A 13,973-nucleotide genomic window follows, 5' to 3' on the forward strand; every position below is an offset into this window, starting at 1 on the left:
AAGGACATATGCACCCCTATGTTCACAGCAGCACAATTTACTATAGCTAAGATTTGGAAACAGCCTAAGTGTCCATCAGCTGATGAGTGGATTAAAAAACTGTGGTACATCTACACAATGGAATACTACTATGCTGCTATAAAAAAGAAGGAACTTTTACCATTTGCAACAGCACAGATGGACCTGGAGAGCATTATGCTAAGTGAACTAAGCCAGTCGGAGAAAGATAAATATCACTTTATCTCACTCATATGTGGGATATAATGAACATATACTGATGAACAAAAATAGATCAAGAGACAGAGAAACACTGAACAGACCATCCAACCTCAGAGAGAAGGCAGTGGGGGGTGGAGGGTTGGGTAAGAGATCAACCAAAGGACTTGTATGCATGCATATTAGCATAATCAATGGACATGGACACTGGGGCGGTGTGGGCTTGTCCTGGGGGGTGGGAGTGGCTGGGGAGGGGGGTCAATCAAGGAAAAAGGAGACAAATGTAATACCTTAAACAATAAAAAAACACACAATGAATTAATTTTGATACTTGCTAATATTTTAAAGAAATCTTGGGAGATTGTTAAATCAGAGTTGGCAATTACTGCTTTACAGCATGCTTCTATAAAGGTAGCTATTGACATCAGGCCTATAATACTTCAGATTTTATAGGTCTAGCAAAATGACACTTTAAGAGAAAACCAGGAATAGATAATTTATATCAATTTTGAAACTTTCGTAATGTACAATATAAGTTTAAGTGAAGATCAATCTACAAAGTAAGATTTTTTTTTAAAGTGAAGAGAATCTACAACTAAAGGCTACTAAATGTGATAGAACTAAGTAACAACAAATAAATATTATAAAAGCTAAAAAAAAAGGTGAAATATATTAAAGTTGAACATAGTGAAGCATATAAAAGAGAACATTCAATATTCAATCAGTAAGTGGTCTATAGTCTCTCTATCTATATATATATAAAACCCTAATATGCAAATAGACTGAATGGCAGAACAACCAAACAACCAATAGCTATGACATGCACTGACCACCAGGGGCGCACGTGGAACATGGCGGGCGTTGGCCACAGCAGAATGGTGGAGCAGGTGAGCAGGGGTGCCAGACCAAGGCGGGGCGCCAGTTGCTGTCATCAGAGCGAGCCTCTGGTTATTACTGAAAGTTCTTTGCTCCCATGTGCTGCAGTCCCACCCGGCGCTCACACCTGCTGCTGACACTGGCCCCGCTCACACCCACTGCCAGTGCCAGAGCCGCCACTTGCACTCGCTGCCAGCGCAGCCCCACTCACACCTGCATCCGGCGCCAATTGCCCCTGAGGTCTTCTCCACTTCCCCCTGCTCCTGAGGGGCAATCGAGGCAGCAGCTGCTGTTCCCACCTGCTGACAGCGCCGTCCCCACTCGCACCCACTGCCAGCGTCAGCCCCAATTGCTCTGTGCCGTCAGTGGGTGCGAGCGGGGCTGGCACTGTCAGCACATGGGAGCAGTGGCAGTGGAAGCGGGGCTGCCGGCAGACAGGGGACTGGGAGCCACAGTGGGAAGAGCCAGGTGGGAGCGCGGAGGATGGGCCAAGACCTGCCCCTATGCCCACTGCAGCCTCGCGGCCCAGAGTTCCTTTCAAGGTGCATGAATTCATGCACTGGGCCCCTAATATAGACTATAAATAAATACTAGATTTAAAATCTGTCCCTAACATACACTAATACATACACTTACACACATACAAACCTTCTTAGAATTCTCTACCTATCCCCTAACTAGGCTAGATATTTATATAATTTCTAGAGGCTCGGTGCACGAAATCTGTGCATGGTAGGATCCCTAGGCCTGGCCAGAGATCAGGGCTGATCTGTGGGGCGACCAGCAGGGCAATTGGGGGGCCCCCGCTGGCACCCGCCTTGGCCGTCCTGGTACTGCCCACTCATTGGCTCCACCCACCGCCACCACTGACACCCACCTTGGCTGGCCTGGGGTCTGCAGGCTGGGGGAAGCTCCTGCATTGAGCATCTGCTTCCTGGTGGTCAGTGTGCATCATAGCGGTCATTCCGCCATTTGGTCAATTTGCGTATTAGGCTTTTATTATATAGGATTCAAGGCAAATACTTTGAATGTCCACACTTCTGCATTTATTAGCCATTATTTCTTCCCAAATGAGATTTCTGATTTGGTAAAATGAACAGTTACCTAAAATTGTAATATTTTCATATCTATAAGACTAACACTTACCATCCATAGTTTCCTCCCTTTTTTTTAGCTCCTTGTACTTCTGATTCATTTCACCTATGATACAAAGTATAATATTAATTTCACAAATTCCAGATACAATATTCTAAATTAGAAACATCTCTTAAGTACTCCATATGTGATTATTCATTGAATATTCAGTATTTTCAATTAGGTGTAATTTTTTTTAATATATTTTATTGATATTTTACAGCGAGGAAGGGAGAGGGATAGAGAGCTAGAAACATCGATGAGAGAGAAACATCGATCAGCTGCCTCCTGCACACCTCCCACTGGGGATGTGTCCGCAACCAAGGTACATGCCCTTGACCGGAATCGAACCCGGGACCCTTCAGTCCGCAGGCCGGCGCTCTATCCACTGAGCCAAACCGGTTTCGGCTAGGTGTAATTCTTATACATTGACTTACAGAATCTTTTAAAACCGCTGTATTTGTATGTTTGACTATTTGGAAAGGACTTAAAGGCTTTCCAATGGTTCTCTATCTCAGTCTCAACTTTGAGCTATTCAGCCTACACATGAACACTCCTGGTAATGGAAATTTAAGCTCCAAGGAAAGATCATTCCACCTTTGAATAGTTCATAGCGGCAAGCAAGATAGCAGGTTACCTCCCCAACAGAGCTTAAAGTCTAGGTATTTAACAAGTAATTAAAATTAAAATGTACTAAGTGCTATCGTATGAAAAATAAAGGGTGTTATAGAAGCATACAACAAGGACAACTAATTTAGTTGAAGGGCTCAGGGAAATTTTCTCTAAAGAAGTAATTATTAGGCTGCATTATAAAGAAAAAATGAATAAGAGTTACCTGGTCAAAGAACAGAAGATTAATTTCAAAGTCAAAGCATTACAAGTAGAAAAATTTGAAGGTAAGGGTGACTATGCCACTGAAAGAGTAATATGGCTAAGGCAGAGAAGGTAAGTGAAAAAGTGGCACAAACATAAGGTAGCTTATGAGAAATCTTGTAAGACACATATAAAAGTTTGGACTTCCTTCTAAGGACAATGGTAAAATCACTGAAGAATTTTAAGCAGGGGAATAAAATAGTCTCTTTGCATTTCTGAAAAAGATTTCTGATCTGGAGAACATAAGAGAAGTGAGATGGAGGTTATAAGACTAGTTAGGCGCTTGTTACAGTAATATGGGTGACAGATGAAGGTTGCCTGGAGTACAGTGGTGGCAAGTTAGGATGTAAGGTGGTAAATATTTGTTTGAGACATTTAAGAGGCAGACAAAGGATTCTGGTGATGGTTAAACAGGGAGGAGTCAAATATGACTCCCAGGTTTCTCCTTGAGTAACTACAGGACATGGTGGCATTATTAATTAAAAAGAGAAGCAGTAAGTTGAAGAAGTTGCTTACAGCAATTTGGGACATGTTTCATTTAATATATGTAAAAAGACATGTTTAAAAGGGCAAAAATCTGAGGACCAGACAGCCGGATGAAATCTGACACAGGCTGCATAAAAGGATCATTAGCAGAGATGGATTATAATTACTTTATACAAACAGGATTTCCAGTGTAACCAAAACTGAGTTGGAGGCACTTGGTATTTTCTTGGGCTAGTGAGACAGCTGCAGCCATGTTTCCCCAGGGCCCCGGGGAGAGTAAGCAGAATAAATTTGGGTTTGCTTCATTCTGGAGAACCTAGGGAAGCTTATTAGGATGATGCCAAGCAAAGAAGGAGGGGATAAAAAGCTAAGGGGGTTCCTGATAAGAAGCCAGCATCTAGGAGGACTTTAGGAAGAAGAGTTCAAAGAAAATGAGGGAGCCACAAAGTCACTAATTATCTGAGAGATGCAAATAAAAACGACAATGCAGGACCATCTCACACCTGTCAGAATGGCTATCATCAACAAATCAACAAATGACAAATGTTGGCGAGAATGTGGAGAAAAAGGAACCCTGGTGCACTGCTGGTGGAATGCAGATTGGTACAGCCACTGTGGAGAACAGTATGGAGTTTCCTCAAAAAACTAAAAATGGAACTCCCATTTGACCCAGTAATACCACTTCTAGGAATATATCCTAAGAAGCTAGAAACATCAATCAGAAAGGATATATGCACCCCTATGTTCATAGCAGCACAATTTACCATAGCTAAGATTTGGAAACGGCCTAAGTGCCCATCAGCAGATGAGTGGATTGAAAAACTGTGGTACATCTACACAATGGAATACTATGCTGCGCTAAAAAAGAAGGAATTCCTACCATTTGCAACAACATGGATGGAACTGGAGAGCATTATGCTAAGTGAAATAAGGCAGTCAGAGAAAGATAAGTATCACATGATCTCACTCATTTGTGGAATATCATGAACAACATAAACTGATGAACAAAAACAGTTCCAGAGACAGAGAAACATCAATCAGACCATCAAACCTCGGAAGGAAGGTAGGGGAGGGTGGGGGTAAGGGGGAGAGATCAACCAAAGGACTTGTATGCATGCATATGGGCCTAACCAATGGACACAGACAACAGGGGGGTGAGGGCATGATTGGGGGGGTTAGAGGGGTAATGGGGGAATAAGGACACATATGTAACGCCTTAATCAATAAAGAAATTAAAAAAAAAAAGATGGAAAAGAAAAAAAAAATGGGGGAGCCAAGAGACTTGGAGACTAAAACCCAGAAGGTTAGCCGGTGCTCCATATAACTTCCTATAGCATAAACAGATCTTCCCAGTACTGGCTGGAGTAGCAATGAAGTGAGGGAGCAGAGGAACATAATCGGGTAGAGCTGCTAATTACACGGAGGCAGGATTTCCACTTGTACACAGACTTGCTTGGTAGGAAGTGAGTTAGGAGTACACAAAGCTGAGGGCAGTCAGAGACCTGGGTCAGCAAACAGCTTTTTTTTTCTTTCTGGTCAGAAAATGTTTTACCCAGGCTCATTCTGATACACAGAAAATCTTGTCAAGGCCCCCAAACAGTGCTGGTAATAAAAAACTGAACTGGAAAGCTACTGTCTACATACCCAGTGGTCATGAATTCCTAGCTAGGGGACACCAGGACCAGCAGGGAACACTGGGTTCACTCAGGCTAAGGCTTTGAATGCATTAACAACTTTACTAAACTACTACTCAGTTTAAAAGATCAGCAATGGTCTCAGAGCATAACTAGTTGTGAGGGGAAGGAAAAGAGAACATTTGTTACCAATGACAAACTTTGTAAATTATTACGTTTTTTAAAGATGGATTAAGATTAGATCTATAAAAATGTCACCAGTCACTTAACCTTATGGCAATGTATTTTGAGTGGGAAACAGAGAAAGAAGTGGCATTTGTAACACACATGATCTGGAATACCCTCATAGGAAGGTGATGTACATGTACTAGTAAATGTTATAAAAACAGCTGAGAAGCAGCAGAAAAGTTAGTATCTGCTGAACCTGTCATGGCCAGGTTTCTGAGTGCTGGTTCCTTGTTGCGGCTGTCTGAGAAGTTGCACTCTTGAGAGATGAGTCAGGCATTAAGGGATTAGGAGGAGGCCTGAAACCTAGGCTTTACAGGAATTTAACTCCTCATATCTTTCCTCTTCTAAAGTTAAGAGAATCTCCTACACATGTTTCCAGTTTCTCATCTTGCTATAAGAAGACATCACAATGAGGCGTCGCCTCCTGCCATTCCGATGAAATTGTTCTCAATAACATTATATTATTCTTTAATTATCAAATCCAAGAGTCAGTTTTCAACTCTTACCTTATTCTGCAATATTTGACACTATTGATCCATCCAGCCTTCTTTCAATTTTTTCCCTTATGTATTTTGTTGGGGCCACTTTCCGGGTTTTCTTACTCTTAGATAATTCCTTCTCTGTCGTCCCTTCATGGTGTTCTCTTTTTTCTTCATTTAAATTTTGAGTTCTGCTATTAACTGACTTCTAATGTTACATTACACCCAAGGAAATCCCACCGATTCTTATAGTTTAAGAACTCTCAACTGTGATTTTTTCCTAATTTTCAGATTGTTTTATCCAATTGTTTTCTAGATATACTCATCTGGGTACCTTTCAGGACATCCCAATACTAGTATAGCCATAATTAAACTCACAGTCTGCACCCCTCTGTATTCCCTAATACATTTGTAAGTCCTTCACCATACACTTATCATGCAAGTCAAGGGAATTCCTCCCTTCTGCTCCCATCAAATCCATGCTCCTAGTCACCATCAAACTGAGCTGGAAAACATATCTGCTCAGCGTCTCCAGCTATACAGCTGCCAGCTGGATTAGATAGGACAGAGATCCAGTACATCTTAGCAGATTCCCAAGCTTCATAAAATCTCCTTCCATATCACTGTTGTCAGGAAAAGAGTTCAGGGCACTAGTGAACTTCACTATTTTATGATTTCTTAATGTGTGAGGGGCTCATGTGGGCAGTCCTAAGGTAAGGGAGTTATCAAATCTGTCCTTAGATTTGCAATCACAGGAGAGGACAAGACATTGATACGGGAAGCTGAAGTATATCCTACTGGAGGTGCAATGCAGGCAAGCAAAGGGCCTAATGTAGTAAAATCAAGAGCAAGGAGATCAAAGGAGAGGAAAAGGACCCAGGGAATTTCAGAGCTATCCTCAAGTTCTGAACACTCGATGTGATCATGGTTGCACATAATATATTCCAAACTTACCGAGTACCTAGTAGTGCCAGACACTGTAACAGGCGCTACAGATGTCAAAATAAACAAGATAGCTACCAGTCTATGCTAGAAGGGTGTACAATTCAAAAATAAAAAGTTAAAATACAATATAAATTATGTATAAAATAATATGGCAACTAGATGGGTGAAAAGAGTTCAGGGTTTTGTTTTTTTTATAAAGAATCATTTCAGCAAGGCACTTTAACAGGTAATGTAGAAATTACAGAGATGCGTAATATATATTCCTTCAAGAAATGTATACACTGCATAGCCAGTGTGGCTGAGCGTCAACCTATGGACCAGGAGGTCATGGTTCGATTCCCAGTCGGGCACATGCCCAGGTTGTGGGCTCAATCCCCAGTGAGGGTGGCCATGCAGGAGGCAGCCAATCAATGATTCTCTCTCATCATTAATGTTTCCTTCTCTCTCTCCCCCTTTCCTCTGTGAAATCAATAAAAATTCTTTAAAAAGAAATGTATACACTACTAAGCAAATAACTCAAAATTTACTCTATAAATACAGGCTTTCTGCCCCCCCCCCCCCCTTGAGGGAGGAAAGAAAAAATGAGAATGAACTGTTATAAAAGAGTTGGGATATTGCAGAAAAGACACTATTGTTCTCTGATACTCTCTGCTAGCCAGCCAGTGAAGTAAGGGAGATATACAAGTAATCCTCTTGCCAAGAGGCTGAATACCACCACAACCACCTTTGTCTTCACTGTCAGTACGCTCATCTGAGTCTTTACTTTTCTTCCATCAAATGATGTTCTCTTGACTCAGGGCTTAGAGTGCTACCTTTACTGTTATACTCTAACAGCGGTCGCCAACCGGTGGTCTGCGAACCACTAGTGGTCCGTGAGGTCCGAAAGGTTGGCGACTGATGCTCTAAGTAGTAGTTCTGACCTTATAAAAGGTCTGATTGCCATTTTCTGGAACAGGTAGCTACCCCAAACTTCTCTTCTGATCAGTATCCAACAAGGCACATGCTAGTGATTCCCCTGGCCTCAAATCCCCAACTTGGCAGGCCTACTGATTTTGGAGGTGAAAGGGCAGCAGAAATCAAATAAAATTAGAGAGGTGGGGCAAGAATAAACCCCCGTCCGGCTGGTGTGCCTCAGTGGTTGAGCACTGATCCATAAACCAGGAGGTCAAGGTTCGATTCCCAGTCAGGGCACATGCCCCAGTTGTGGGCTTGATCCCCAGTAGAGGGTGTGCAGAAGGAAGGCTATAGATGATTCTCTCTAATCATTGATGTTTCTATCTCTTTCCCTTTCTCTCTCTGAAATCAATAAAAACATATATTTTTTTAAATGAATAAGCTCTGAAAGACTTTTACACACCCAGGTTCTTTCCTTTCCAGAACTTGGGGTCCTTTTGAGGCAAGCTAAGTCTCCCAGCACCTCTGAATGTTCCTATGTAGCATGGTTTCATTCTCTTTATCATTCTGTTCATTCTACTCAGTGAGTTCCAGTTCTTCTTTATCACTTTTAAATACGATGCTAAGAAACTTAGGATTCTAAGAAGACTATCACTTCCCATAGTCTACATATTCATCTTTTTGTTAATGCAGTCTAGGATTTCAGCTCTTTTGGAGGCTAAATCACATTAATTCATACTGAGCTGTTACCTGAACCCCTAACATTTATAATAATAAAAGCGTAATATGCTAATTAGACCAGATGTCCTTCCGGACGAAGCCGTGGTGGCGGGGGCCAAGCCCCTTACACGAATTTCGTGCATCAGGCCTCTAGTTTTCATATATTTTAGCGAGCCAGGACACTTCCTCCTCCTCCACTACTACTTCAATTTTAATTAGTTTTGAGGTCCTATGAAATTCCACCCTTTTACCTGGTCTCTCTCTCCCACCAACTTTTGACACATCATTATAGCAGTATATAATAAACTAGCTTATCAACTACTATTAAACTGGTATGTTAAAATTAGTACATATAAATTTATTGTTTTAAAGTAACTTTTGCCTTTAGGTTTAACCCAACTTACCAATCATACATTCTCTACAAATGTCTTAAATTTAATCAGGAAATTTTCTTTACAGCTTAACTAGACAAGATGTGATAATTCTATTTCTATACACTGGAACCACTTTAAAAATATGTAATAATTCTCTAAACATGTAAAAGTTAAATTACTGCTAAAACTCTCAAAATTTTAAAGAAAAAGAAAAAGGACTATGTAGAAGTTGTTTCAACAGAGTAATATCAATAATACCTGGTGGCATAATGAGGAGTCCTTGGCATTTACTAAACACAGCATAACGTTTTAGTTACTGCCTAAAGCAGTGATTATCAAACTTCAATCTGCATTAGAACCATCAGGAGCGTTTGTTGAAACACAAATTGCTAAGCCCTATCCCTAGGGTTTCACATTTAGTAGGCCTGGGATGGAGATCAATAGTTTTTATTTCTAATAAGCTTCAGATGGTGCTGATACACTTGGTCTGGAGATAATACCACCATTCTAATGAAAGACATAAAGTATAGTTTAATCTCCAACTTAGACAATAAGCAATGATCCATTTTTCTTCATTAAATGTGTATTTAGAAACTAGAATAGCAATGAATATATTCCATTTGAAATCTCAGATACCAGAAGATAAACCACTCTGAAATTAGATCATTTTGTACATCCTGGGGAAAATGCTAATGGGAAAATACTTTCCAAAACATGTTTTGGGAAAATCACCAGGAAAGTTATTCTGAGTCACACACACACACACACACACACCATTCATCTAATTCTCACAGCAACCCTAAGAGTGATTTAGCTACTGTTATTATCTCAATTGTAAAGATGAGGAAACTAAGATATGTAAAGGTCAAGTAGCAATTCCAAAATCAGCCAGTAAAATAGCACAGTCCAGATTTGGCATTCTGGTTGCAGAACCTGTGCTCTAAAATAAAGTTATTCTGTTTTTATAAATCCCATTTTACCTAAAATAACCAAAGAACCAAAGCTTCTAACCTGGGTCTTGAAAATCTGAGCATAAAGAAATATCCTAAGTGTTGTGTTTTATATTTTTACAACTCTTGAAAGAAACATATAAATTATGGAATAAACTGCAATGAGTTCATTCAGAGTTTAGGATAGTAACTGAATGATCCTATAGCATTTCATGTATACTCCTATTATGATACATATTTATCACATTGTAGCAGTTAGATATTTAGATATTTGTGATATGTTGTATTAAGAATCATATGGTAGTCAATTTTACAATTTAATCCATCTTTGGGAAGATACTGTAATTTAAAAATGAAGGAATAATTTGTAGTAATTAGTAATAACTCCCAAAAATCCTTCTTGGGAATGTATGTGACTATATTGTATTAACTATTCATCAAACCTTGCCTGTGTATGTAGATATTCAGAAAATTAGCCCCACCTTGTGGATCATGGTAGTACCACAAATTCAGGTCTTTGAGAACAGGGAATTGTCAGAAAAGTGTATATTATCTTGACTGACAAAAAGTAAGAAATTTATAACAACTAGCATTGGTATGGAAGCACTTTCACATACTGCTGTTGATTTTATAAAATGGTACAACTTTTTCGGAAATAATTTGCAAAAGCAATAAAAATTTTGAACATAAGTAACATTCTATTAAAATTTTCACTTAGTTCACATACAACATAGTATTAGTTTCAGATATACAACCCAGTGATTAGATATTTATATAATTAAGAAGTAAACATTCTGATAAGACATACACAGTTATTACTGTAATATTGACTATATTCCTGATGCTGTAACTTGATATTCCTGTGACTATTTTTAAACTGGCAATTTGTAGATCTTATTTACCCATTAGAAATAGACAAGTTAACAAACATGTATGTAGCAAGGCTATTTACTGCAGCATTGCACTTAGTAGTGAAAAATGAGAAACAACCTAAATACCAATATGGATATAGCAAATACTACTTAACAACAATAACAATGACAGCAGATAATAGTTGTTGCAAGTTTGCTAGGTGCTAGGCACCATTTTTCGTCTGGCTTTAAAGCCACTATGCTATAGTTTTTAGAAGGAAGTATATTCATCCCCATATGGAAAAATGTACATTACATATAATTAAATAAAAAAACTCAAGCTTAGAAGAACTATATAGTATTACATATATTTTAAAATATATGCTTGCAGATTTATAGAAAAAGTCTAAAAAGCTAACCATCAAACTATAAAAAATGATTACCTCTGAAGACCAGAACGTGTTTGAGGAGAAAGGAGATAACTTTTTACTTTATATACTTTTTGTACTTCCTAAATTTTTTCACATTAAGCACATACCAGATTCACATATAAAGAGCACAAAATTTTAAAAAGAAAATTAACTGGAATCTTTAACAATTAATTAAAGAAAAGTTTTTTAAAAGCAGAAATGGGTAACTCCTACATGCTGAAGCTAATTGCACAGTTAATGAAAGCACAAGGAAATAATTCATTTTAGGCAAAACACACACACATAAACACAGACACACACAAAATGAAGTACATCCAAAGTGATTAAAACTCTAAGAAATTCTGGGTAAGTGAAGTTATAACCAGTAATTTTCTGATAAAGATGGCAAATTGAACATGTACATCTAATTTCCATCTCACTTCCTCCCTTCCGTTAAATGTCGCAAAAACTATAGAATAAAGAATTTTTAAAGATAAAACTCCAGCAATGAGGAAAATAGAAAAGGAAACAATAGTAATAAATTTTTGGAAGTTGGAAGCAGATGGACAAATGGTAGGAAGCCTAAACACAAGCCTGTGTTGGGTAAAGCTGAGAACCAACTCAATTTCAAAAGGCTCAGGAATTCTGCATAGAAGACTCATCACTTATTTTGTGCTCCTATTCCGTAAAAGATTTTGTCATGTCATAAAGTAATAACACCGTTCTATATAGAATTTAATGTATATAGTGAAGAGTAAGTAAGGGCCTGATTTTAGTGGACCAAGGAACATTTACTTTGAGGGACCTTCAATATGAGCTATATAAACACTCAAGTATTAATTTGTGGTAAGAATAAAAACTTTCTTAGTCAGCAATTACCTTATTAAAAACAAATTACTCAGCTATATAAGTAAACCTTGTGGTAAAAGGATTTTTATTTAAAATGATATCATGTGTTGAGAATATAGGCTACTATTTTCTATTTGTTGTCTTCTTTACCCAAAGCAACAATGCTTTTTCCACTTCTTTACCTTTCTCATACAGATGCAACATTTAAAAAAGCCACAATTAAGTAAATATTCAATGATTGGCACTTCCTCTGAGAAAGGAGAAATCAGGGTGGGTTTGGGCTCTTCTAAAAAGTAGCATGGCACTTGCCCATAATGCTGTGCTTTAATAATCATGCCGTTTGTAGTCAAAATGAACATGTAACAATTTTCAACAGTGTTTTCTCATTGCTTCTAGTTAGCAAAAACAGTAACAATTCCTTCCCCAATTAATATAAGACAGTATACACATTTAAACCTAAATATATTTAGAACCCATATAACAAAATTACCTGATCCATCAATAAAATAAAACTAATATATGGGTGCAGTCTAGCAAATACGTAACATGATAAAATGACATCCCCCAACAATTAAAAAAAAGTAATGATACTTTCTTCTAACAAATATTTTGTTATGAGATTATATTATTTTTTATATCACTTACAACGACTAAGTAAAGATTTGAGAGCAAAGAAATCCATCTAGAACTGGTCAAAAGTCTAAGAGTATTGTGAGGATTTTTTTCTACTTTATTGCAGATTGTCACAGAAACTAATAACTCAGCATCAGGAAACAATGAAGATTTTCAGAGAGAAGTCAAATAACTGTTAACTGATTTTATTTAGTTAACTTGGAGACATAATTATTCAATGTAACTTTTGTAAATCATAGCCTTAAAAACTTATTAAAATGAATAAATATAATGCCCTCGAGGAAGTTGTTTAATTACAAGCCCACCATTAATATCTAGTCAGAACATAACTGCACCTTACCCAGTATAGAAGGCTGCCTTTGAATTTAGAATGAATTATTCAAACTTTTTTTTTTTTAATCCTCACCCAAGGATATATTTTTTTCATTGATTTCTAGAGAGAGTGGAAGGGAGGGAGAAAGAGGGAAAGGAGAAAAGAGAGAGAGAGAGAGAGAGAGAAACATGGATGTGAAAGAAACACATCAATTGATTGCCTCTCACAAACTCCCCTACCGGGTCTGGGGATCAAACCAGCAAACCAGGTACAAGCCCTTGACTGGGAATCGAACCCATGACCCGTTGGTGTTTGGGCTGACACTCTAACCACTGAGAACACTGGCCAGGGCAATGCAAACCTTTTTAAAGTTTATTTGAAAACTAAAAGCAACTACTAACAAAGTCAGATGTGTATATACATCATTTATGGTTTCATGCTATATTAATCTGAACCCCTACTACAAGGCAAAAGGAGACCCAGGATTACACACAGGATTATAAATGAAAGCAGCCAGGTGGCATCTAAGAAATTAATAAAGAGGACCAGAGAGAATAAAGCCAGAAGCAGAGATAAGTATGGACCAGAAAGTCAAAATAATTTGATTATCCTCTACATCTTAAGAAGCAGATTGCCCAGAATTTTGACTCAGGATTACTGAGAAAACAAATGTCAATAAGAAAATCCAAGGTAAGAATTCTCTAGAAAGTGATAAAACCTCTCCTAATTAATCAAACTCTCTGGATAAGAGTGTATACGTACATCTGAAGAACTAGAGGGCCCAAAAAAGTGACTAGAGCCCAACTTTTACTTAAGTTCATTCTACAAACATTTATTGTTTATTTTCCCAGACGTTGTGATGAAAGAGGTTACCAACATGATTAAGACATAGTCCTTGTCCTTGAGAACTTATAACCTAAAGGGAAAGACAAGCACCTAGGAAGACAGTGCTAACATATGTAGTCAGTGTAGATACTTATGCACAATGTGCTCTGATATCAGGGGCCACTCACTTAGCCCAGCCCAGAAAGAGGTTAGGGAGAGAAGTTAGGGATATTATGCTGAATAAAAGGATACCCGAGCTAGATCTTAAAAGATCAGAAAATAG

General features: G+C 38.3%; 1 protein-coding gene across 4 annotated transcripts in view; it reads right to left on the bottom strand.

Annotated features, from left to right (window-relative positions):
* The window catches only part of IFT74 (intraflagellar transport 74), a 113,607-nt gene that overhangs the window by 35,541 nt on the left and 64,093 nt on the right, over positions 1–13,973 (bottom strand). For all 4 annotated transcript variants that reach the window (XM_080667993.1, XM_080667996.1, XM_080667995.1 and 1 more), the window contains one exon: positions 2,239–2,292. In XM_080667993.1, coding sequence (XP_080524119.1) covers positions 2,239–2,292 — 54 coding nt within the window. The remainder of the gene's footprint in view (positions 1–2,238; positions 2,293–13,973) is intronic.

This window comes from Plecotus auritus, assembly GCF_963455305.1.
Source record: "Plecotus auritus genome assembly, chromosome: 5".
In the NCBI taxonomy this organism is placed as follows: Eukaryota; Metazoa; Chordata; class Mammalia; order Chiroptera; family Vespertilionidae; genus Plecotus; species Plecotus auritus.